Source organism: Balaenoptera borealis (assembly GCF_965194805.1).
Source record: "Balaenoptera borealis genome assembly, chromosome: 19".
Taxonomy (NCBI): domain Eukaryota; kingdom Metazoa; phylum Chordata; class Mammalia; order Artiodactyla; family Balaenopteridae; genus Balaenoptera; species Balaenoptera borealis.
In genome coordinates this window covers 62,610,859-62,637,253 of record NC_138878.1, presented here as the reverse complement: position 1 = coordinate 62,637,253, position 26,395 = coordinate 62,610,859, and the positions used below count along the sequence as shown (strand labels likewise).

General features: G+C 50.2%; 1 protein-coding gene across 17 annotated transcripts in view; it reads left to right on the top strand.

Annotated features, from left to right (window-relative positions):
* The window catches only part of VRK3 (VRK serine/threonine kinase 3), a 66,431-nt gene extending 43,289 nt beyond the window's left edge, over positions 1-23,142 (top strand). For 12 of the 17 annotated variants that reach the window (XM_082367629.1, XM_082367619.1, XM_082367634.1 and 9 more), the window contains 10 exons: positions 1,009-1,073; positions 2,396-2,462; positions 3,815-3,899; positions 4,175-4,280; positions 5,932-6,024; positions 8,525-8,657; positions 9,864-9,984; positions 16,208-16,266; positions 19,827-19,963; positions 22,801-23,142. In XM_082367629.1, coding sequence (XP_082223755.1) covers positions 1,009-1,073; positions 2,396-2,462; positions 3,815-3,899; positions 4,175-4,280; positions 5,932-6,024; positions 8,525-8,657; positions 9,864-9,984; positions 16,208-16,266; positions 19,827-19,963; positions 22,801-22,821 — 887 coding nt within the window. In that variant the 3' untranslated portion in view covers positions 22,822-23,142. Of the gene's footprint in view, positions 1-1,008; positions 1,074-2,395; positions 2,463-3,814; positions 3,900-4,174; positions 4,281-5,931; positions 6,025-8,524; positions 8,658-9,863; positions 9,985-16,207; positions 16,267-19,826; positions 19,976-22,800 lie in introns of all 17 variants that reach the window. The other 5 variants (XM_082367630.1, XM_082367628.1, XM_082367626.1 and 2 more) reach the window with 2 other exon arrangements.
* Positions 23,143-26,395: the final 3,253 nt, after the last annotated feature.

The window sequence follows — 26,395 nt, the reverse complement described above, 5'->3', positions numbered from 1 at the left end:
CTGACTTCTAAGGGAGGACCACGTCTGCGCCAACAGGAACCGGGTTTTTCCTCCCCCTGGGGGGGTCTCATAACCATTATTCCTCGTGGACTGTGAACCATCTGCGTCAGCAAAAGTCATTCTTCCAGTTTTCAGAGGAAGGCTTAAAGTTAATCAGGAACTTATCTGGCTTGGGTGCGTTCCTCATGAGTAGGCTAGAGCTCTGTCACGCAGAAAGGGGAGGGGGTAGGACAGTGGGCCTGAGATGACCCTGACGAGACGGAGTCAGTGTGGTTCAGCCACACACCCATATATGCAGACAAATGCATACAGCTGCTGAGTCAGGGGCCCCAGGACCACCCCTGGGCTCAGTGATTCACTGGAGAGACCCACAGGCCTCAGCCTATAGTCATACTCATGTCCTAATTTATTACAGCAGAAGGACACAGCACAGTCAGCAAAGGGATAAGGCACGTGGGGTAAGTCCGGGGGAACCAGCGCCAGCTTCCAGAGTCCCCCTCCCCTTGGAGTCACACGGGATGCGTAACAAGGTGTGACATCACACATGAAATGCTCGTTAGAGGGACGCTCATTAGAGACTCAGTGCCCAGGGTTTTTATTGGATGCTGGTCACACAGGCACCCTCTGCCTGGCAGGTACCAAAATTCTACTCTCAGAAGGAAAGCAGGTGTTCAGCATAATAGTTTGGGCACCGGGAGCCCCTTCTATTGGTTAGGAATCCTAGAACCTTCCCAGCTGATTCGCAGACACCAGCCGAGTTTCAGCCTTGCGCGCAGGCCTTTCCGAGGAGAGCAGTCTCAGGGTTAATTACTCTTTGTGCACAGTTGTGTATTAACAGAGAGAGAAAGAAAGAAGCTGTTTGACAATAGGAAGGAGCAGGTCATGAAAGTGGAGAATGCACTTGACCCTGTGGGAACCCGTTGACCGCAGCGGCTGCTTGTCACTCTGAGGACAGTGACCCTCACCTGCCCTCTAGGTGATAACCTTGTTCATTTCGTCCGTCCACAGCTGAGCCCAGCTCCGCCTTTGCCTGCGAGTCAAGTCCCCAGAAACAAAGATTCTCACTGAAACTAGTGAGTGGCCCCCGGGGGGGGCAGCACTGAGGGGAGGGCCTGGGGCGTTAGCAAATGCACCATTGACCTCTGAGCCCCTCCGTGGGCTGGGCAAGCCAGAGAGCACGGCCGTGGCCTGCAAGGAGCGGTGGGACCTTGGGTGGGGCGCGTCCCCCTCTGGGCCTTGGGTTCTTCTACATGGGGCCCCTCAGAAACTGCAGTCGGGTCCACCCATGAGCCCTGGCTCTGATGCTTTCTGGCTGTGTGTCTGGGCAAGCGCCGGAAACCTGGGACGGCTGGGTCGGGTGCCCTCCCTTGGCCCTAGATGGAGGCCGTGTGAGTGGTTCGGAGCGAGTGCTCCTGAACCAGGCTCGCAGATGAGTGATAGCACCTGCTTGCTGAGAGCCTGTCCTGCGCCCAGCCCTGGGCTAAGAGTTTCATAATCAAACCTGTGGGGTGGTTACCTCGTTTCCCATTTAACAGATGAGGAGATAAAAGCTCGGTCGCTTGCCCAGGGACGCCCATTATGCAAATTGCTTTGTTCACTGCTGTATTGACAATGCCCAGAACAATAGTAGGCACATAATATGTGCTTTATAGAAAGAATGAATGAAGGGCAGAGCTGAGATTTGAACCCAGTTCTCTTTGACCCTGTGCTCTTAAGAACCCAGCTGTACTAGTTACGTTTAATTAAAATATTTGGTTTGACTGCTTGGAAAAAATGACCCAATGTTAGTTATGGCTTAAACAAGTATATTTTATTGCTTTTCCATGTAACAGCCTGGAGCAGTGGTCCAGGGCTGATATGATGGTTCCATAAGCCAGGGGCTTACTTTCCTTCTCTCTTGTTGCCCCAGGCCCCTCAATCTGTAACGTCCGTCTCATGGGCTGAGATGGCTGCTCCACCTCCTACCATCTCATCTGCATTCCAGCCAATTGGAACAAGAAAAGAGGAAGGGGAGAGCCTGCCCTAGCCCTTTAAGGGCATAAACCGGAAGTCGCCCGTATCTCTTCTGCTCACATCCCCATTGGCCAGAACTGGGTCATTTGGGCATTCCTCACTGCAAGGGAGACTGGGAAATGTAGTTTTCAGCTGAAGGGTGTGTGTCTAGGGAAAACTTGTAGATCCTATTGTAAAAGAAAAGGAACCCAGGCAGTGACTCAAAGTCTCTGATATGTGTTCACATGGAGCACCCTAGGGAATTTGGTTCTGATGTGCAGGACGTGGGGAACCTGAGTTATTGCTGGCATTACCCTGGGGTAATCCATGGCCAGTGATGACCTTGGAGCCCTTGCCTAAGAGATGCCAGTGTGACAGCTTTTCCCCTCTCCTCCTCCACTAGGATGCCAAGAATGGGCGCTTGTTCATTGAGCAGCACTTCTTCCAGCGGGCTGCCAAGCCTTTGCAAGGTATTCCTCAGGGAAGTGGGCAAGTGGGGGAAGAGTTGGGGGTACCAGCTTGGTCAAAACAACTGGCTTCTCCCTGAAGGTGTGGGAAGGGTGGGGATTAAATTAAAGTCCCATGTTTGCTCCCATCACCCCTCGGGCCTCAGGCTCCAGAGGACAGACAGCGGACAGTGGGCTGAGGCTGGCTCGTCGTACCAGCTCTTGAGCACCAAGTATTAAATTTTCACAAATACTGCAAGCCAGTTATTAAAACATAGCCATCGGACTTCCCTGGTGGTCCAGTGGTTAAGACTCCGCGCTCCCAATGCAGGGGGCCTGGGTTCAGTCCCTGATCAGAGAACTAGATCCTGCATGCCACAACTAAAGATCCCACTTGCCACAACGAAGATCCTGCGTGCTGCAACTAAGACCCAGCACAGCCAAATAAATAAATAAATAAATAAATATTTTTAAAAAAAATAAAATTGCCCTCCAAGCTTTCAGTCATAGCCATCTTAAATAAATAAATAAATGAATGAATGAATAAAACATAGCCATCATAAATTAATTTTATCAATTTACAGTCAAATTAAGAGCAAGGGTAATAAATACTCAAAGCTCATCCCTTCCTAATTATTTGTCTACATTTTCTATCAGCTAGACTTTTTTTTTTTTTTTTTTTTTGGCCATGCCTCTTGGCGTGTGGGATCTTAGTTCCCCGACCAGGAATTAAACCCACGCCCCCTGCAGCGGAAGCGCGGAGTCCTAACCACTGGACCGCCAGGGAAGTCCCTATTATCTATATTCTTGAGGTTGTTTACATTCACCGTGTCTGTGTGGTGGAAATACCATGTGAGGGCACGCTACTGCCTCTCTTTCCAACTCCGTCTTCCATGATACCACATTGGTAGCTTGAAATTGGCCATGCTGGGAAGTATTTACACCACAGAAATCGGCAAACGCGACAAATCAGGGCTATCTTTCCCCAGACAACCAGCTGTTAAACTTTTATCAGCACACCGCTGGATCTGTACCATCCAACTGAGATCCTGGAAGGTGGGCGGACATGTAGTGACACTGTGACCAGTTTAGACACTCCCCGATCTCATTAGCTCTACATGGGAATTCAGAGGTTACGCTGTCGCTCTTACCCCTTCCGCTCACTCCAGATTTGTCAGTGCTTTCTCCCATGTTCACAACCCCTGTCGTCACCCCCCTCGCCGTCACGCACCCACAGAGGCGACGTCACCAACCAGGAGACCCAGTGTGTGGCCTGGGCTTGGGCGCGCTCTGCTTCTGGTCTGAGAACGGGCTGCTGTCCATTGTGGGTGCAGGGCCAGGTGGGCCCTAACCTCTCAAGCCCCTGCCTCCCACAGTGAACAAGTGGAAAAAGCGGTACTCGACCCCCCATCTGGCCATCCCCACCTGCGTCGGTTTTGGCGTTCACCAGGACAAGTACAGGTAAGTCACTTCACTTGCCACTCGCCTCACTGGCCCCTTCCTTTCTCTCCCTGTCACATGCCCAGGCATGGCTGGGACCCTGGAGCCATTGGCCAGATAGTTGCTTCCTTCCTTCCCCCAGCCTTGAGCCAGGCTGGTCCCCCACCAATCCGAACCCTCCATCTCACCCAGGACCGGGATCTGGTAGCCCCCAGCCACACCCCATCCTTGGTGGCCTGTATTCCATCCCCTCCCCTGTCATCTCTCCCACTTGCTGGGACACTCATGTCTTCCAGGTTCTTGGTGTTCCCCATCCTGGGGAGGAGCCTTCAGTCGATCCTGGATGACAACCCGAAGCATGTGATGTCAGTGAGGTCTGTGTTCCAGATGGCCTGCCGGCTGGTAAGCACCTGAGGGTTGCAGGCTCCTGTCCGGAGGATGGCCCCCCGGCTCCTAGTTTATCGGTCTGTTTGCTCATTGACACGTTCAGCCCGCACCTCCCTCTGCTGGGCACTGGGCGAGCACGGTGACCAACACAGCTGAACACCAGGCTGTTAGAACCAGAGTGACAAGTGGGACTTCCCTGGCAGTCCTGTGGTTAAGACTCCGTGCTTCCAGTGCAGGGGGCGTGGGTTCGATCCCTGGTTGGGGAGCTAAGATCCCGCATGCCGTGCAACACGGCCAAAAAAAAAAAAAAAAAACCACAGAGTGATAAGTATTGTCATGAGGGATGTTCAGGAGACAGTAGCAGTTGGAGGAAGGGGCCCAGCCTAAATTGAGGGGTTCAGTTGAACTTCCTGGTAGAGGTCATTTCTAAATCAAGAGTGGGAAATAGCAAGGTGCTGGGTAGAGTAGGAGTGGAGATGCATGGGGAGAACATTCCAGGCCAAGGATATAGCTTAGGCAAAGGCTGGTGTGGGAGAGAGAGCACAAGACTTTCGTTCATTCATTCCTTCCTTCATCCATCGTTTCATTAAATATTTATCAGGTCCCTGCTGGGAATCAGACACTGTCCCAGGGGCTGGGAGTACCATGGGGGGCAGCACAATCATGGTTTTTATGTCTAGTGGGAGAGGATGATATTAAGTCACAGTTGCACAAATTGTGAAAAGTGCTTTGACTAGAAGTGACGAAGAATAAGAGGACCCAGTGTAAATTGCTGGAGGGATGGAAGTGGCAAGGGAGTGACACATCAGGTGAGTCCCGAAGGTCATTACGCTCAGTGTCTGCAGCGTGACGTGAGGAGGGGAAAGGTAACAGCTGAGGTTGGTGTGGAGAGCTCAGCAGTGACCAGGTCACGCAGGACCTTGAACACCAGCCTGGGGGGCCGAGGGCGCCTCTGTCCCGAGGGAGCCGGGGAGCCACGCGAGGATTGGGAATACGGGAAGGACAGGGTCAGCTCTGGGTGTAGAAAGACCCTGTGGGCCGTGTGGGGACGGGCTGGAGGGGGTAGATGGAGGCTGGGTGAGGTCAGCACAGAGAGGACCAGGCCTGAGGAGGAGCTGGGCTGTGGGGATGGAGAGTTTGAACAAGCAGAACTTGGTGGGCAGTAGAGCCTTGGAGTCGACGGGGGTTTAGGTTGTAATCAAGATGTAAGAATACCTGGGCAGTTCAATATATGAGCTCAATGGAAAAGTCAGAGCTAGAGATCAAAATATAAATTACTTAACTAAATGTATTTCTGCTCCCTAGGGCGAATGAGACAAAACCTCTTTGATGTACATGAGTGCTGGGTTTTCTTTCTTGCAGGGGGTCAATAAGTAACCCGCTTCTTCCCCTCCTGAGATCAGCTAAGAGATAGACAGAAGAGGTCAATGGAAAACCAAATATCAGCTTTAATGCTGAATTTTTCAAAGGCTTAATTAGAAGACATGCTTAGGTGTGCTGTCAGGGTGGGCTTCCTGATGCTTCACTTAGGAGTAGTCAGGCTTGAACCACCACCCCACCCCCATCACAAGTAGCACCACGTGACCCCAGGCCCAACAGTGGGGGTTCCCTCCGGAGCTTTGTGTCAGCCTGCTGCTCATGGAGATGCTTGCTTTCTTCCCCCCAGCTGGATGCGCTGAAGTTCCTCCATGAGAATGAGTACGTTCATGGCAATGTGACAGCTGAGAATATCTTTGTGAATCCAGAGGACTTGTGCCAGGTAATAGCCAGGTCCTCCCCCATCCTGGGGGCTCTCTGGGCTCAGGAGCTCACCTGTCTCAAAACCTGCATTTATTTCACAATGCTTACTGCAGACAAAGAATTGCTATCCATCACGTATAAAGAGTTCCTTCAAATAAATAAGAAGAGATAAGTAACTTAGTAGAAAAATAGACAAAGGATAGGAAAAGCAGTTCGTAGAAAAAGAAATCCACAGGTTAGTTAAATGTATGAAAAGATGCTCAACCTCCCTAATAGTCATAGCAATTAAACTTAAAATACACTATTTTTACCCTTTGGGTGGACAAAATTAAAAATAATATCTCTTGCTGATAAGGATGTAAGGAACTAGGAATTCTTTATATACTATTGGAAGTATGAAATGGGCAACCTTTTTGAAAGGTAATTTGAACATAGCAGTCAAAATTTAAATGCATATGTTTTTTGATCCACCGGGTCCTCTTTTAGGAACGTATCTTATCCATATATTCGGAGATACATGTACAAAATGTTCCTGACAACATTGATTGTGACAGTAAAATTGGAAAACCTCAAATATATACTCCCAGCAGAGTACTAATTAGTATTTTAAAGTAAATTCTAATTACTCCTGCTAATGACAGAAACCCAATTTAACATGCCTTAAGCAAAAAAGAAAAAGGAAAAAAAAAAGTTTAGAAAGGGCCAAGTGCAATTTATTGCTCCATGGAGTGGAAAAATCTAGGACTTCACTGGCTTCAAGCATGGCTGAATCTAAGAACTCAGGCCCTGTCATTGGGAAGCTGGCTCTTCCATTCCTGGGCTCTTGTGTTTGCATTGCTCATAATCAGGCAAACTGTCTTCCCTATGGTAACAAAATAAATACCAGCAAATGAGGCTCAAATCCCCTCAGTTTAGCAACCCCAGTGGAAATATAAATCAGGTGAACCCCACCTCAAACACATGGACTGAGAATTGGAGAGGGGTGATCCCAGAGAAAAATCCTGGGACCATATTAGTCAGAGCTCTCTAAAGAAACAGAACCAATAGAATGTGTATGTGTGTGTGTGTGCGTATATATGTAAGAGAGAGAAAGAGGTTTATTATAAGGAGTTGACTCAGACAATTATGGAAGCTGATCTAGGGACCTAGATGTGCAGTCGCCAAGCTGGAGACCAGGAGAGCTGCTAATGTGGTCTAGTCAGAGCCCAAAGGCCTGAAAGCCAGGAGAGTTGATTGTGTGATTTCCAGTCTGAAAGCTGGCAGGCTCGAGACCTGAGAAGAGCCAATATTTCTGTTCACATCTAAAGGCAGGAAAAGGCTGATGTTCGGCTCAAGTGGTCAGGCAGGAGGCATTCCCTTTCACTCAGCCTGTGTGTTCTGCTCAACTGATCCGATGAGGCCCGTGCACACTAGAGAGGGCGGTCTGTTTTATTCAGTCTCCTGATACCAGTATTCATCTCATCCAGATACACCCTCACAGACACACCCAGAATAACCTTTGGCTACATGTCTGGGTACCCTGGGGCCCAGTCAGGCTGACACATAAAATTAACCATCACAAACTGTGACCAGCAGAAAAAGATGCAGGTCTCACATGGCCAAAGCCAACAGTTGTCTACTCTCCATTCGACAGAATAAGATGCAGCCATTAGGGACTTCCCTGGTGGCTCAGTGGTTAAGAATCCGCCTGCCAATGCAGGGGACACGGGTTTGAGCCCTGGTCCAGGAAGATCCCACATGCCGCAGAGCAACTAAGCCCATGCACCACAACTACTGAGCCCGCATGCCTAGAGCTCATGCTCTGCAACAAGAGAAGCCACTGCAATGAGAAGCCGCTCACTGCAGTGAAGAGTAGCCCCCGCTCGCCGCAACTAGAGAAAGCCCGCGCACAGCAACGAAGACCCGACGCAGCCATAAATAAATTAATTAATTAATTAAATCTTTTTTTAAAATGCAGCCATTAAAAAGCTGATGTGGCTAATTTTGTGTGTCTAGTAGATACGGACTTTTTGTTTTAAACTCAGGTAAGCCTCCTAACAACCCTGCAAGGTGAGGACTATCATTATCTTCATTTTCCAAATGGAGAAATCAAAGCACAGAGAAGTTTCATAATTTAACCAAAGTTTATGGCCACTAAAGGGCCAAGCTGGCATTGGAACCTGGTCTGTCTGGCTCTAGAGTTAACACACTATTAAAGTGCAGTGAGCTGTGTGCCCAGCAGGAGGCAGAGTGTGATCCATGTGTGGGAAACTAGAGCCCCTCCCCGTCCACATGTGTTTACTGATTATTTAAAGAAAATGATGTGAAATAACACATAAGCATCTGTATTAGTGGTTGCTTCTGGACAGTGGGTTTAGGGGGGCTGAGCAGTGATGGGGGACAGTTGGTTTGTGTTCTTTTCACACCCTTCTGTACTGCTCGGCATTATGTTTCAAACTGCACCCACGATTGAAATCTCTGACTCCAGAATCCGAGCTCCTAACCTTCAAACTGTATGGCTTCTCCCCACGTCCACACAGGTGACCCTGGCAGGCTACGGCTTCACCTTCCGCTATTCGCCAGATGGCACACACGTGGCGTACACCGAAGGCAGCAGGAACCCACATGAGGGGGACCTTGAGTTCATTAGCATGGACCTGCACAAGGGATGTGGTAAGAGGCCAGAGAAGGGGCTCGGGACCGTGGAGACATGCTTCTCGGACAAGGGCAGCTGTAGGTTTTCACAGCCACGGACAGCAGATGGCCAAACACAGGAGTCAGGCTGAGTGGGGGAGCCACAGTAGGGACTCAGGACCATGGATAGCGCCCCCACACATTAGGGCACTGTGGGGCAGTAGCCCAGCACCAAGGACACTGAGCGGTTGGCTGCAAGGAAGCCCTGCAGGTCCAGAGGTTCACGTTCAGGATCTGTGTAGACTTGGAGCGTCAGAGTTGCCCAAGAGTCATCTAGGAGGGGCTGTTGAGTAAGCAATTGGCTATCCACGTCTGCAGCACAGGAGCGAGGTCTGGATGGAGACTCAGATGTCAGCAGTATCTCAGGAGTTGTCAGTTGAAGCCCAGGGATGGGAATGAAATTATCCAAGGAAGGTGTATGGGGAGAGAAGAGAGCACTTTGAGAAGAAGATTCCTGGAGGAGGTCTCGGCCTCTCTTTCCCAAACCCCTTGATATCATGACCATCCATGTGCCTGCCCGCATCCTCCCACTACTCTAAGCTCCCCCAGGGAAGCGATGGTACCTGTGCCTCCAGCACCAGAGGGCGAAGGTCTGGCACAGTCAACTCTCCGTGTTTGTTGAATGCTTATATGGAGTGTTGTCTACATCATGTGATTTAGGAAGCATAAGAAAAATCAAACCCTGCTGTCTCCTTTGCCCTCCCCTACTGAGTGAGGCTGAGTTCAGTGCCCATCCTTCTGCGTTCCCTTATGCCCTGTTCTGTCTCCTCTATAACCCAGGTGATCCCACGCTATAACTGTCTCTCCACTGGACTGTCAAGGACTGTCAAGGGCTGGGACCCAACCAAACTCTTACCTGTGTTTTAAGAATGTGGGAGGGGGCCTGGCACACAGGGCTCTGAGGACTCATTGAACAAATAGGTGCATGAATGAAAGACAAGTAGATGAGGGAGTGAGCTAGTGAAAGCGGGGATGAAGGGATGGCTGAGGGAGTGAATGAGTAATTGAGAGACACATGAGGGACTGAGAGTAGGTGAGGGAAAAGTGAATGAACAGACGGGAGCCTGTATGTTTGGGTGGTTGAGTGTGTGAGCCCGTGCTTGAGTCCATGAGAGAAAGGAAGGGGGGGGTGTCAGTGAGCAGAACATCTGGACTGAGCCGCCACCTCCTCCCCTCCCTCCCCAGGGCCCTCCCGCCGCAGTGACCTCCAGACCCTGGGCTACTGTCTGCTGAAGTGGCTCTATGGGACCCTGCCATGGACGAAGTGCCTTCCCAACACCGAGGAAATCATGGAGCTGAAACAGAAGTGAGTCTGGGGGTCAGCAGAGCCCAGCACTGGCCCAGCACCCCTGCAGGTGGGGCTGAAGCCGAGAACCCAACAGGGAACAGAAAAGAGGGGGAGGTGGCATCTGGCAGAGTCAAGGCCTCTGCAGTTCTCGGGAATCTGCTCTACCGTCCATTCCAGCAGACAGGAGCGTGGGCTCTGGAGCCACACTGCCTGGGGTCAGACTCCAGCCCCATTGCTGCAGGGTGTTGGGTGGGCAGCTTAACCTCCACAAGCCTCAGTGCCCTCCTTCAGGTGGGATCCTATTAGCACCCACCTCAGGGGGCTGTGGAAGGATTCGGGCGAGTCAGGTACACAGCACTCAGCACAGAGCCTGGCCTGTAGAAAATGCTCACAGTGTACAGGACACCATGATTCATTCACTCCCACGGGGACACACGGGCAACCGGAACAATTTGGCCTGGGCCCTGCCTCAGCATCTGGCAACACTGGCCTCTTTTACATGCTTCCCTCACCTCTGCATGTAAAAGCGCCCGGTCCTGCTAGTTCTGTTTTAGACGTTCAGCACCAAGGACGGCGGGGTAAAACCGGAAGAGCTGGGTGGTGTGGTTCAGCACCAAGGACAGGGCACCTCCGTGCTAAGGGAAGTGCTGCTCAGCACCAAGGACAGAGGGCAGCTGGGCGCAGAGGGAAGCGAGCACAGGGGCTTTGGTCTTCAGCACCAAGGACAGAGGGCAGCTGGGCGCAGAGGGAAGCGAGCACAGGGGCTTTGGTCTTCAGCACCAAGGACAGTAGACAGCTAGACACAGGGAAGCTCTGCAGGTCCACATGTTGGGATTCAAGATCTGGTATAGCCTTGGGGTGTGAGAGTTGCCCCAAGAGGAGTCATCCAGGAGGGGCCATCCAGGAGATGGTTGGCTCTCCCATCTGAAGTGCAGGAATGAAGTCCAAACGGAGCCTTAGACCCCAGCAGTGTCTCAGGAATTGTCAGCAGAAGCCCTGGGAGAGGGTGAGAGATTATCCAGGAAAAGTGTGCAGAGTGGGAAGAGGGAAAACTCTCCAGTGAACAGCATTGAGTCTGTCGTACTTTTCAGTTCTCAGTTGTTGGTTCGTGTTGAGCCTCTCTCTCATTTTATTTTGCCCCCTTTATTATCCCCCAACTTCCGATCTCTCAACTGTGGACACACATACTTGCTGAATATATGTCCTACCGATATGCTTGTGTAAATGTACTTGTATCCTTAAACTTGCATGACGGTGGTGGCACTGTGTGTATTTGACTTGCATAAATGGTATTCTGTTCTGAATCTCACCTGTTTCTGGCTTTTTTCACTCAGCACTTTAACCCCATCATTACACGTGCATCAACTTTACTGCTTCTGACTACTGCTTTCAAATAAGTTTGTATAGACACGTGTATGTCCTTATACAACATATGATGAGTGTATTTAACTTGCATAAATGGTACTGTGCTCTAAATTTCATTCTCTTTCTTTCACTCAATGCTGTATTTTTTTAACTTTACATTGTTAAAGAAGCTCAGTGCTTCTCCTCAATTAATTTTAGATGTAGCTGTGTCCTTGAAGAACATGTTGTGTTTGAAATATGTTATGTTTGATTTATGCCGATGGAACACACACCCAGATGCCATGCCCCAAATCTCACCCTCCTTCAGGTTTCAGCTTAGTCGTCACTCCCCAGGGAGCCCTTCCCTCGCCCCCACTGCATCAGGTCTCCTGCTTGTTCACGCTCAGAGGAAGGGACGCCCGTCACATTGGCCTGCCCGTAATGACCTGTTCAAGGCTGACCTTTATCGTACACTTTCCTGTGCCGGGCAGTGAGGGCAGTGCTCCCCTGTGTCATCCTCAGAGCAGCTCTGAGCTAAGTGTGCTCATGATCTGAAAGCACAGAGACCTTAGGTAATCAGCCCAGGTCACACAGCTGATTAGAGTTGCTCCCAGGTCATTTGACTCCAGAGGAGGCCCTTTCACCTGGAAGCTAGTACCTCCCAAGTACGGGAGGCGTATCGCACGTGGATTGGTGGTGTTTGGGTGCAGCCGTCCTCCACTCACCAAATACTCGTGGAGCACCTCCCATGCACCAGGCTCTATTCCAGGGCCTGGGGATACAGGAGTAACTAGGACAAACATCCCTGCCCTCAGGGAACTCGCTTTCTAATGGGGGAGATAGACAGTACAGAGACAGTGAAACACACAGCATGGCAGAGGTCAGACGGTGGGGGCCATCGGGTCGGAACCCTGGGTAGCCATCAGGGGGGCTGTCAGGGTGTGGGCATGCCTGCTGTATTACGTTTAAAGGCCAGGGCAGGTCTCATGGCAGTGGTGACAGATGAATCACCTCCAGAAAGGCAGGGAGGCAAGTAGGAGGTCCCACTTCGGTGCTGATATGCCCCGACACCTCTGCTGAAGGACGAAGAGACGACAGAGAAAGAGCAGCTTTCAGCTCCCAGGTTTCCTCTGCGTCAGAACCTGCCAGAACATAAGCCCACTTCCCTGCTTAATTTCTTTCTGCACTTATTGTCTAGTTTTCCAGTAGTTTTCCATTTTTGCATTGAAGCCAGGTGAAAACGAGTCACAGAATTAGCAACACAAGTAGTCGGAGGCCACAGCCCAGCCGCTAAAGCGGTTAAGTGAGGCTGAAGTTTGTGAACTGCTCCTTGAAGCGCTCTGCTGTGTTAGTGAGGAGGCTGAGTTGCTCTTACGAGGAGACCCCGAAAGACTGCGGCTCAAAGGAGGTAGATCTTGACTTCCTTCTCACTAACAGTCCCGAGGTAGGAGACCAAGGGTTGTGGAGCACCTCGGCCCCCCTCATACTGGGTGCGAGCTCTAGTGCCACTGACTCCCGTTGCTTTTAGAGGGCAGGACCGGAAATGACATGTCTCTTGGTCCCGTGGCCACCCCAAGCTGCAGTGGGGGCTGGGAAATGTCTCCAGCCCGTGGCTGCCGACCCCTGGGATTCTGCCATCGCAGGGGAGGAGTGACACGGGGTGCCAGGTAGCGGACTCCTCCGCAGTGCCCCCTTTAGTCGGATTTCTCTGAAGGCAGGGACCGCGTCTGCTCTCTTGTCACTGTGTTGTTCGCAGTACAGCGCTTGGCACGTTGTGGGTGCTCATGAGATAGTTGCAGGATGGATGAACGACTAAGGAAAGAAGGCGGCGTGAACCTTCTTCACACCCAGGCCTGGGCTTCCGCGTGGGCACACGGGTCGGGCAGATGCAGCCCCAGGTTTGGAGTTTCCCAGGCCCGGGAGGAGACACGCAGGCAGGAAGTGGGCGGTGCCTGTGAGGGTGGAGGCAGCCCCGGGGCATTGTGGGAGCAGGGGGGAGGCACGTGACCTGCCTCGGGGCTGCTGGGAGCCCTTACCCAAGAGGCGCCTGACCCGGTCGGCCGAGGAGCTTCCCAGGCAGGCAAAGGGGAGGCAAGATTTCTGGGCAGACAGCGTGTCACATATGTGAACCCTCTGTTCGTTCATTCGTACATTCTGAACCTGCTTCCTGAGGCTCCACTGGGTTGGATCCTCCCTCCCTCTACCTCCTCGAACTCCTAAGAACAGTCTTATCTCCCTTTTCACCTCTCTCCCACCTTCCCCTTCACAGGAGTTAATCAAATGTGACTGTGAAATGCTTCACTAAGAGGCTCTGCCCTTGCCAAGTCGGACGCAAGAGTAAATAAAATAGGTCTTAGTAATCATTTTCATATCAGTGACTTCAGAATAAGTAAGAGTTCCTTCCAGAACCCCAGATCCCAGTCACGATCACAGAGGGAGGGCGGGGAACATGAAGATGCTCCACAGGGAGCATCAGTGGTGATGTGGGACTCATTCTAGACACCCCCAGCCCAGCCTCTGTCGGTTGACTTGAGGCAGTAACCAAAGGGCCCACAAGGGGGCAGTGTTGCCACATGCACGTTTTCCGGAGCCCTAACCTGTCCTCTCCGAAGTCTTACTGGTGTGCGTGGCTTTTTTCCATTCACTCAGCAAATATGTATTCATTTTTTTGAAAGTTCTAGTTCATGACAATGAATGAATAAAAGAAAGAGGAAGGCAATTTGATTCCCCATGGCTTACTGTTGTGCAAGGCTCCCAGCTGGGAAAGCACAGACCACGGTCGGAGTTGGGTCCCTGCTCTCAAGGCTGCCGCTGGGCGGGGAGGTCCCACGAACACAGTGACAGCCAGTGATGGGAGAATTGCTCACACAATTTACAACGTCCTGAGGCTGGCACAGCTCTTTTCTGCCATCACTCGCTCGCTCAATCATTTACCACATACATCCTGAGGCTGCTAGGGAGAGACGAGGGTCAGACCCAGCCCTTCTTGTGCACATATGACAGTAGCTGTAGGGGATCCGTGGACCTATGCGCAGGGTGTGCAAACACTCGGCAGGGATCCGTTTCCTGCACCTGCAGGGGTCCAGGGGAAGCTTCCAGGGGACCAGCCCTCAAGCCATGTCCAGAAGGGAGAGCAGCCACGTACTGGGGGTCAAGGTGGGGAAAGGCTGCCAAAGGCAGAGGAGCAGTATGTACAGAGGCCAGGAGATGTGGGTGGATGTGTGACCTGGTTGGGGGACTAGAAGGAGTTTGGTGTGACTGGAGCATGAGACGGGAGGGAGGAAGTCAGGGAGACAAAGCCACAGGGGCTGGTGGCTTTGGTGCCAGAGGTTTCCCAGCAGGGCACTGGGGAACCACAGGAGGGCTGTGAGCAGGGAGGTGCAGGGTCCACTTGGGCATAGAAAGACTCTCTGGGGCTGTGGGGGGGGGGGTGCATGGAAAACTGGGGAGGAGGCTGGGGTCCAGGGAGAAAGGGTGAGGCCTGAGTTGGGCTTAGAGCCGTGGACAGAGAGGGGGATGGGGCAGAGAGTGTTGGGGAGCAGGAGGGTGGGGCTTGGGGACTTCTGGGCTGTACGGGAGGGGAAGGGGAATAAATTTATTTTATTTATTTATTTTTGGCTGCATTGGGTCTTTGTTGCCGCATGCAGGCTTTCTCTAGTTGCGGAGAGCAGGGCTACTCTTTGTTGCGGTGGGCGTGCTTCTCATTGCGGTGGCTTCTCTTGTTGCGGAGCACGGGCTCTAGGCGTGCGGGCTTCAGTAGTTGTGGCACGAGGGCTCAGCTGTCGTGGCTCACAGGCTCTAGAGCGCAGGCTCAATAGTTGTGGCGCACGGGCTTAGTTGCTCCACGGCATGTGTGATCTTCCCGGACCAGGGATCAAACCCGTGTCCCCTGCATTTGCAGGCGGGTTCTTAACCACTGCACCACCAGGAAAGTCCCCAGCATGTTAGTTTCATTATACAGCACAGTGATTCAGTTATATATATATGAATATATATATATGAATATATATGTGAACATATATATATTCTATTTCAGATTCTTTTCCCTTATAGATTATTACAAAATATTGAGTAGAGTTTCCTGTGCTATATACAGTAGGTCCTTAACCTCCTTGTTTATCCCTCCCCCCCCAACTTTCATTTTTCTTGAGTGGTCCAAGAGGGTGTGTGTGTGTGTGTGTGTGTGTGTGTGTGTGTGTCTGTGTGTCTGTGTATTTATACATGTATATGTATACAAATGTGTGTGGATAGACAGTTGATCCTCATTATTCACAGATTCTGTATTTGTGAATTGACCTCTTCCCTAAAATGTATTTGTAACCCCAAAATCAATACTTTGAATGGCTTTCAAAGTCATTCTCAGACACGCAGAGTGGAGAAAATTTTGAGTTGCCCGATGCACATGATCCTAGCCGAGGTTGAACAAGGCAACACTCTGCCTTCTTGTTTCAGCTCACAAGTGTCCTTCATGTGGTCTGTTTAGTGCCACATTTTCCACACTTTTATGCTTTTTGGGGGGGATTTTGCTGTTTAAAATGGCCCCAAGCATAGTGATGAAGTGCTAAGCGCAAGGAAATACGTGTGTGAGATAAGCCTCCTTCAGGTGTGAACTATAGTGCTGTTGGGCCAGAGATCCATGTGAATGACTCAACATTATATTAAATAAGATGTCTTTAGGCACACAGGTAAAACCAGGTGATGTATTGATCAGTTGGTAAAAATGTTGGAATTGGAAGCTGTGCTTCTGGTAAACTCCTGGCTCAGAATTTGCTCCTTCAGTGTCCAAGGCATAACTACCGTGAATAATGAGAACTAGGGCACATCTACCAGACATCCAGTTTCAGAAGGTTGCTGTCCTTCCCTAAAAGGCCTTTCACATGTACCTCTGCCCTCTCAGGTTTCTTGACAACCCAGAAGGCCTCGTGGGACAGCGCAGTCGCTGGATCAATACCTCAGGTATGTCCCAAGAGGAGGGAGCCGGCGGGGGCCATGGAGGGACCGGGGCTCAGGCGCATCCCAGATGCCTCTCTTTACCACCCCTCTATTTTCCTTCTTTGAGTTTTCCAAATCACACATGTATTTGTGCCCCTTGTAGAAAAACAAAAATCTTCTCCCAAATTTCAGAAGTGTGTCTGAACAGTAATAACAGCAACACACACACACATGCAACCATACACACATAATGTGTGGGTTTTTTTAATGGAATCATATTACGTATATTGGTCTCTGACTTACTTTTTCATTTAAGACGGTGATACCTTAGAGATTTCTGTGTCAATACTTGTAGAATTTTATGGGTATTTTTTTAAATTGTGGTATAATACACTTAACGTCAGTTAAAACTACAGTTCTGACTCATTAGTCAGTCCTGAAATCCGTTTAACGGGTCAAAAACAGGATTTTTTTTTAAAATTAATTTATTTATTTATTTATTTATGGCTGTGTTGGGTCTTCGTTTCTGTGCAAGGGCTTTCTCTAGTTGTGGCAAGCGGGGGCCACTCTTCATCACGGTGCGCGGGCCTCTCACTATCGCGGCCTCTCTTGTTGCGGAGCACAGGCTCCAGACGCACAGGCTCAGTAATTGTGGCTCACGGGCCCAGCTGTTCTGCGGCATGTGGGATCTTCCCAGACCAGGGCTCGAACCCGTGTCCCCTGCGTTGGCAGGCAGATTCTCAACCACTGCGCCACCAGGGAAGCCCCCGAAAACAGGATTTTTAAAAATTAAAAAACAGACAAAAAAATATGAATGCCTTACAGAAGTTAAGGAAATGCCATATCTTCAGTGATACATATTTATACTCATATATATGTATGTGAGTAATGGGTTATAATTAGAAATACATCTTATAATATATTTATATTTTATATTATAAAATGTATTTCTAATTATATCTATTTCTGTTTTGTTTATAATTTCATTTGTATCTTTTTTTTTTTTAGATTCTACATATAAGCAATATCATATGATATTTGTCTTTCTCTGTCTGGCTTACTTCACTTAGTTTGATAACCCATGTTGCTGCAAATGGCATTATTTCATTCTTTTTTTGGCTGAGTAATATTCCACTGTATATATATGTGTATATATATGTGTGTGTGTGTGTGTGTGTGTATATATATATATATATATATATATATATATATATATATATGCCACGGCTTCTTTATTCATTCATCTGTCAATGGTCATTTACGTTGCTTCCCTGTCTTGCCTACTTCAAATAGTGATGCTATGAATATTGGTGTGTGTGTATGTTTGTGAATTAGAGGTTTCTCCAGATACATGCCCAGAAGTGGGATTGCTGGTTCATATGGTAATTCTATTTTTAGTTTTTTAAGGAACATCCATACTGTTCTCCATAGTGGCTGCACCACTTTACATTCCCACCAACAGTGTAGGAGGGTTCCCTTTTCTCCACACCCTTTCCAGAATTTATTATTTGTAGACTTTTCGCTGATGGCCATTCTGACCGGAGTGAGGCGATACCTCATTGTAGCTTCAATTTGCATTTCTCTAATAATTAGCGATGGTGAGCATCTTTTCATGTAAACCATCATTTTTAAAGCCAATCCCTATTATTGAAGATTGAGGCTGTTTTTGTTTTGTTTGGGGGAGTGGTTTTTTCCAGCGTCCCTGCTATAGGACGTCTACATTGCTCTCTAAACATGAGGCAGAAAGACAGCCGGAAAAGTATAGTTTATCCCCTCCAGCTCTGTAAGGACTCATTTTTAAATTACCTGACATCCCTGGATTCAAATCATGTCTCTGCTGCTCAGGTCACTCTCCCCTCCAGCCTCGGGCTCTTGCTCCGTAAGAATGAGCTCCATTGGGAGTTCCCTGGTGGTCTAGTGGTTAGAATGCCAGGCTTTTACTGCCCAGGTCCCGGCCAGGTTCAATCCCTGGTCGGGGAACTGAGATTACGCAAGCTGCGCCAGCATGGCCAAAAAAACAAAAACAAAAACAAGGAGCCCCCCGGTTAGTTTATTGCAGCTCTGAGATTCTAAGCCAGTCACGGGGAAGCGGAGCCAGTGGCGCCAGTGGGGCTGGTGGGTCCGGGCTTGGGGTGGGCGGGGCCAGAAGGAAGTTCAGCCCCAGGTTTACAGCCTCTCTGAGCCTCCGCTTCCCCACGTGTAAAATGGGGCCAATAATAGCCCTCACCTCCCGAGGTTTGTCCCGAGAATTCAGCGTAGAACTGGGCCCAAGGGTGCTGCCTTAGCTTCTGCTGCAGCCCTAATTAAACGTGCTCAGAGCCAGCCTGAGACAGACATTGCTCAAGTGGGAGCTCTTATGATTATTGGTTTCATAATTGGCACTTTTAAAAAGTGTAATAATGGCATTGTGCTATTTAGGGAAAACAGACAACAAAAAGGCTTTATCTTTCAAAACAGCCTCTATCTTTTAAACTCCGTCCCTGGGGCAGCCAGCCTGGTTTTGTAAGCCAGTGAACTAAGTTTTTGTGGGGGTTTTTTTGGCCGCGTACCCTGACTTGCGGGATCTTCGTTCCCTGACCAGGGATCCAACCCGTGCCCCCTGCAGTGGAATCACGGAGTCACAACCACAGGACTGCAAGGGAATTCCCCTAAGAATTGTTTTACCTTTTTTTTTTTTTAATTAATTAATTTATTTATTTATTTTTGGCTGTGTTCGGTCTTCATTTCTGTGCGAGGGCTTTCTCTAGTTGCGGCAAGCGGGGGCCACTCTTCATCGCGGTGCGCGGGCCTCTCACTATCGCAGACTCTCTTGTTGTGGAGCACAGGCTCCAGACACGCAGGCTCAGTAGTTGTGGCGCACGGGCCTAGTTGCTCTGCGGCATGTGGGATCTTCCCAGACCAGGGCTCGAACCCGTGTCCCCTGCATTGGCAGGCAGATTCTCAACCACTGTGCCACCAGGGAAGCCCTGTTTTACCTTTTGAAATGGCTGGGGAAAAAAGTCAAGAGAAGAATATTTTGTGACACATGAAACCTGTCTGAAGTTCAAGCTGCAGAGTCCATAAATAAAGTAGTCTTGGTGCATAGCTACGCCCATTGGCTTCCTGCCTTCTGTGGGCCTTTTGTGGGAGAACAGCTGAGTTGGGTCCTGGCCACACAGACTCCCGGCGTACAAAGCCAAAAATATTTATTCTCTGGCACTTTACAGTAAAAGCTTGCTGGCTCCCATTTAGAGATACCCACCAAATAGTTAGAGATAAAATCGTATAATCAGCCTGGATTTGCTTTAAAACAATACAGGAGGGAGAAGGGGTAGGGGTTTTGATGAAACAAGATGGGCATGAGTTGACAGCTGATGAGACTGGGTGACGGGTATGCTGCTGTTCATGGTACCGCTCTCCTGTTGCTTATGTTTCACGTTTTCCAAAAAAAAACCAATTTAAATCTAAGTGGCCGTGGCCATGGCAGTGCCAGGCACAGAGGAAGCACTGAGCAAATGGGCACCATTGTTGAGACCCTCTAGGCAGAGCCCCTCAGGTTCTGGGTTGGGTACCCCTCTCAGGCTCCTCCCGTGTCTTGACCACAGAGACCCTGCGGGAGTACCTGAAGGTGGTGATGGCCCTCAAGTACGAGGAGAAGCCGCCCTACACCGCCCTGAGGAACAATCTGGAAGCCCTGCTGCAGGATCTGTGGGTGTCGGCCTATGACCCCTTGGACCTCCAGGTGGTACCCTAGGTGGGTTCCAGTGGGAAGAGTTTGTGAGGCTTAACCCTCTCCCCAGCTCCCACCGCTGTTTCCACCCATGCCATTTGATGTTTATACTCCAGGAGCCAACTTCCCAGTGAGCTGCTGCCTTTTTCCACAGGATTCTTGAACCTTCCAGCCCCCAGGCATCACAAGTAGCAGGAACTCGACTCAAACTGGCTTTAAGGAAAAGGGCAATTGATTGGCCCTTGTCACTAGAACATTCCGAGGGGGAAGCTTTAGGTGTGACTGGATTCGGGGCCTGGAAGTTAGCACCGAGATGTTGGCAGTCTCTGTCTTTCTCTGTCCCTTTTCTCTTCCCTCCATCCCTCTACCCATCCACCTGCAGTCTCTGCTTTCCTTTGGGTCACTCCCCCCAAAACCCCATCTCTCCCCCACCAAAACCCCTGGCTCTGTGTCCAGTGCCTCACCTTGCTCGTGTGTGTGTGTGTGTGTGTGTGTGTGTGTGTGTGTGTGTGTGATGACTGTTTGACTACAGTAAGCATACACATACAGGAAGTAGGGGAGCTAACGCCCAGGAAGTAGAAAGGCCACACCGTACAACACGTGGACGAACACATTGACAAAACATTCCACATCTTTATAAAAGGGGCTGTATTGGTCCTTTTGCCTTTTTCGTTGTTGTTCCACTGAGCCCATATGGCCGTTCCTTGGGATAATGGGGAAGGGCAACTCATACTGTTTGGTTCCTTCCCCCGCAGTCTTGCAGCGCTCCCATGGCGGGGATGAAGGATGCTCTTTATAACGCCAGTGGCTGGGTGTTTGCTTGCTTTGCCAGGCTTTTGTTTTCCAGACAAAACACCTTGAACACCCGTCTGCATACAGGCCTGAGGATGGATTTCTTTTGAAGGAGATAAGCAGATTGCTCCACCTGGGGGCTGTACTCACTCATTTACACTCCCCTTAGCACTGAGTGAGAGCGTACAGGAATCTGTGGAAGGTCAAAATTATAAACTCAGTTCACTTGACGGTTCATTTTGGCGAGGCGGCATGGATGGGTTCTGAGGAGAAGCTTCCCCAAGGCCCTCCCCTGTCCGTGGGGTTGTCATTTCTCTCACATGTCTGTCTGGATTCAAAGCTCAGTGTCTGTCCAACTCAGCGGTTCTCAGACAGAGGCAGTGTTCCCCCAGGGGCCATTTGGCAGCGTCTGGAGACATTTCTGGTGGTCACGCCTGGGGAGAGGTGCTGCTGGCACCTCAGGGGTCGAGGCGGGGGACGCTGCTCCCTGTCGTGCGACACACAGGCCGCCCTGCTCTCAGCAGTGCCATGGCCGAGGAAGCAGGCCCACGTGCGTCTTGAGGAGCATCTTTGTGGGTGGCAGCCTGTCTCCCACAGTGGTCTTCTTCCGTTGGCACCTTGACAACAGGTGCTTCTTCAGCCCTGCCACCCTTGCTCACATCCCAGAGCTGAAGACACGAGATAACATGTGTATCCAGCTCTTCACACAGTGCCTGGGTGCAGAGCGCTCCAAAAATGCCAGGTTGTTTGTTTGTTTGTTTGTTCAGTAACCTAGCAGGCTCCCTGCCTTAATCACAGACACTCTCCAAAAGTGAAGGCGTGAAGTCTTTGTGTCCCCCCAACCCCCAGCTGTCCCGAGAGACCTCTGGGTCCTCCCACACCCCTTTCTGACCCCAGCCCTGTCCCTCCAGGCGGTTGCTAAGTCTCTTCTAGCCCTCTCCTCCAGGGCTCTGCCTCTGCCCAGTTCCCCCGAGTGTGGTCACCTGCTGGCGGTGAGCTCTGGGAGGGCCGGGTCATGTCTGTCTCTGCATCTCTGTGTTTCCCACTCACGTCACTGGCCTGGCTCATAAATATTCCGCCCATATTTACCGAGTGGGTGAGTCCAGCCTTCCCGTCAGTGCTGGCCTGTCTTACAGCATCTCCCTGTCCCCCACCCTCCGGTACCATGGAAATTTAAAAGCTAAAGACCGAACGGCCCCTTTCAGGATCATTACAGCTCACTCTCTGGGGACCACTTACTCAGTGGCAAGTTTGTCCCTTGGTTAGGAACTTAACGAAGAGATGCTCCTTAAGGAGCCCAGGGACTTTGGAGTACCTTGAGGATCATCTTGCCTCTGCCTTGGCCCGAGTGCCCAACTACCCCTCAGATTCTAGGCCAGGCCGAGCGCAATCCTACCTCAGGACCTTTGCACTTGCCATTCGCATGGTCTGTGACGATTTTCCCCTTCTTTTTTAATTAATTAATTAATTTATTTATTTATTATTTTTGGCTGCGTTGGGTCTTCGTTGCTATGCACGGGCTTTCTCTAGTTGAGGTGAGCAGGGGCTACTCTTCCTTGCAGTGCGCGGGCTTCTCATTGTGGTGGCTTTTCTTGTTGCGGAGCAGGGGCTCTAGGCGCACGGGCTCAGTAGTTGTGGCTCGCGGGCTCTAGACCACAGGCTCAGTAGTTATGGTGCATGGGCTTAGTTGCTCCGCAGCATGTGGGATCTTCCCAGACCAGGGCTCGAACCCGTGTCCCCTGCGTTGGCACGTGGTTTCCTAACCACTGTGCCACCAGGGAAGTCCCTCCCCTTCGTTTTTGCATGACCGGCTGCTTCTCATCACTGCCTCTCAGATCCCGAGGCCTCCCCTTATCGCCTTCTGGAGGGAACATGTGTTTAATCTGTCGTGTCTCCACGCTTCTCCTCCAGATTGTAAGCCCAGCAAAGTCTTCTTGTTCCTCTTGTTCGTGGTGGTATCTCCTGTCCCTAGAAAGTAGAAAGCCCCTATCACACAGTAGGGCTTAAGGGTGCTCTTTGAATGAATGACACTGACAGCCACTTTTATCGTCTTCCAGAACTTTCAGCCTGCAGTTTGAAATAGAAAAAAACAAGAAGACATGTGACTCAAGGCCTGCTGTAGAATCACAGACAAGCTTCTAGAAAGATCCCTCGAATGTGTATCCTGCCACTTCTTTAGATCATCCGTCTAGATCAGCCTCAGGGAGCCCGTAAGTTAGGCTCAGACACTGTGAACTCCCTCCTTTGACCTTCCCTCCCTTCAGCCGTTGTCTCCCACCAGCCACTGGCGTTTTGGACGGAGAAGACCCCCAATTCACAAACGGGGGTTGGGCTGGTCCTCTCAGTGAGGACGCTGCCATTGGCACCACTATGCTTTAACAATAAATTGTTTCATTGGAGCTTGGAGGGTTGAGTGTCTGCAAAAGAAGTTCCTTTTGGAAAAATTTAGCTCATGTTTTTTTCTCCCACCTACCCATCCCTTCAACCTTTCACCCAGCCATCCACTCTTTCATACATCTATTCACACTTTCAGGCAGACACTCATCCATCCATTCTTTCACTTATCTATCCATCCATCCCTCCATCCATCCCTCCATATACTTGTCTGTCCATCCCTCCATCCATTCACCCTTCGTCCGTCCATTCATTTACGACTCATTCTCCCATCCACTTACCCTTCTTCTCTTCCATACATTGACCCTTCCTTTCATTCGAGAAATATTCAGCAGGCACTTCTTGAGTACATGCTATGTGACATGCATCATGCTGCGCAGAGGATTCCGATGAACCACATATACATGCCAAGGTCCTTGAGCTGATGGAGCCTACAGTTGAGCGGGAGGAGACGGTGTTAAAGGAGACGACTTCAGGTGGTGATCGGCACTCTGAAGACAAAGCTCGGGCTGTGATGGAGAGGGAGAGGCCTCGGGACAGGAGGGCACCTTTGGGGAGAGCCTGGACTCAGAGGGACCGGGAGGAAGCTGTAGGATGGTAGTTAGAGGAAAGGAGGGCCTGGGGAGAGATGTCAAAGGCAGGCTGGCCAGCAGCATGTGGCAAATGATTAGACTGGGAGAGGTTAAGAAGGAGGAGGAGATAAACCCGCCTCCCCGCATCTGACCTTGGATATCTTAAACCATCCACCCTGCTTTGAGATGGGGAGAATCAGAGGCCGGACGGGGGAGGAAACTGCTCTGAGACGCCCTGATTCTCTCCCTGCTCAGGAGAGGAAAGGAGATTAGCAGACTGATGATCATTTCCTGGCTGAAAGGAAGTGTGTATAATTCTTTCCAGAAGGAGGTATTCCTTAAGGAGAGAGAAAACCCATCAGAAAATCTCCTACTTACAGCCCCTCTGTGTTTATGAGGCCACAAAAGAAGAGGGACGTCAGCCACGCTTCAGGGCCCCAGATCAGGCAAGAGGGATGGTCACAGTCAACACCTGCCCCTCCCATCATCCTGCCCTCGGTGCCCTTGGCCAGTCCAGCGTCGAGGTCCGGCAGCCCCCTGTCCTCCACCCTCCTCTCTGAGCGAGCAAAGGCAGCGAGACCCAGCGCTGCTGAGACAGTGGGAGAACCCCACGTCCGGGCGGAGCAGCGAGAACGTGGGCAGTTTCCCTCCCTGTCAGTGAGCTGGCTTTAATCTGTCTCCAGAGCCCAGGTTTTGGCAGCTCATTCCCCAGCCTCTGAAAAAGGAGGGTGTGGTCATGGGCATTAGATGAGAATCCCAGGGCCCAGGGGAGTGGAAGTGACTCACAGGCCGCCATGCGGCCGACAGTGGCTGGAACCTGCCCTCTGTCCCCTCCACCCCACCTCTGCCCCAAAATGAAACCCTGGCTCAATGTTAGTCAGACATTTGTGGTGCTGGGGGTGTGGGTTTTTAAATAATTTTTACTGTAGGGCACCTCTGAGCCTTCAGTAAACTCAAGTTGTTACCGGAAGGGGGACCTCTTCCAGGGCCCGAGAGTGAGGTCTTGTCTAACACTCAGAAATGAATTGTCCAAGGAGACACATTTGCTGACAAAGCAAGAGACTTTATTGGGAAGGGGCACCCTGGCGGAGAGCAGCAGGGTAAGGGAACCCAGGAGAACTGCTCTGCCACGTGGTTTGCAGTCTCAGGGTTTATGGTGATGGGGTTAGTTTCCGGGTTGTTTCTGGCTAAGCGTCTTGCTTGTGCCCATATTTGGTCTGACTCAGGGTCCTTCCTGGTGGTGCACGCATCTCTCAGCCAAGATGGATTCTAGCATGAGGATTTCTGGGAGGTTGGCAGGACATATTACCAACTGGCGTCTCCTCCCTCGTTTTGGCCCCTCCTGAATTCTCCCGCAAGGACCGTGTTGTTTATCAGGACCTCCTGTCATGAGACAACTCATGCAAGCGGTTATTATCATGCTTGGCCAAGGCGGGCAGTTTCGGTCAGTGGTTCCCTAACAAGGTGTGGGGTTTCATCTCCAAGAGGGGCCGCCCAGTAGGCAGCTGGGAAGGACAAATCACTTCCCTTCCCTTGTGAAATATTTTTCTTGTGAAAAAGGATTGCTTCTAAGGCTATTGCAAGTAAAATTCCTTCCGGATGAGACCTCAGAAACAATAGCAAATGTTTGCAGAGACTTTCTTATGGATGTTAAACAGAATTCAGCTGAGTGCCTTTTGCAGATCTAATTATCTCTGTTCAGTGATTCCTGAACTAAGCGGCATCCTGTCGAGCAGATAGAACGGATCTTGAAAGACTTTTAGAGGCAGAAGGAAGCAAGAACAAGGAAGTTCTACTAGGCAAAAAAATCAGGTTGGCTATTGCAAACTTGCTCTTCTTCAGGGGACGGCAGGGGTCTGTCAGGCACATGGCTTAACTAATTCTGATCAGACAATTCCTGATTGGTGGTTTAAGATGCCATTTCCGGAAGAGCCGACACTGTCATGGAGTCTCTGTTTGGTGACGTGGGGCGTAGCATAAGCAACTCCATTTTGGGCCTGTTGTCTTATTTTTAACACCCAGTTGGAAGTTAATGGGGAAATTTTTACTGCATTGGTGGAGAGTCTACAAATGCAAATTATGATGGGTGTTTGTGAAAGACGTAGATGATATTTTTTTTAACTGAGTTGCTATTAGTTTATTTATTTTTTAAATTTATATTATTTATTTATTTTTGGCTGCGTTGGGTCTTCGTTGCTGGGTGGGCTTTCTCTGGTTGCGGCGACTACTGAGGCCGCGTGCTGCAACTTCTGAAGCCCCCGTGCCTAGAGCCCGTGCTCCACAACAAGAGAAGCCACTGCAATGAGAAGCTCGCGCACCGCAACAAAGAGTAGCCCCCGCTCACCACAACTAGTGAAAGCCTGTGCACAGCAACGAAGACCCAGTGCAGCCATAAATAAATAAATAAATAAATAAATAAATAAATAAATAAATAAATAAAATTTATAGAAGAAGATAACAATAATCCATGGGAATTCCCTGGCAGTCCCGTGGTTAGGAATCGGTGCTTTCACTGTTGAGAGTGCGGGTTCAATCCCTGGTCGGGGAACTAAGATCCCACAAGCCACATGGCACATCCAAAATAAAAATAAAAATAAAAAAAATAAAATAATCCATGGGGGGAAGCATATTTTATTGCTTACTTATGATTTCCAGGGTCTGTTTAGCCATAGAATTATGCAAATTA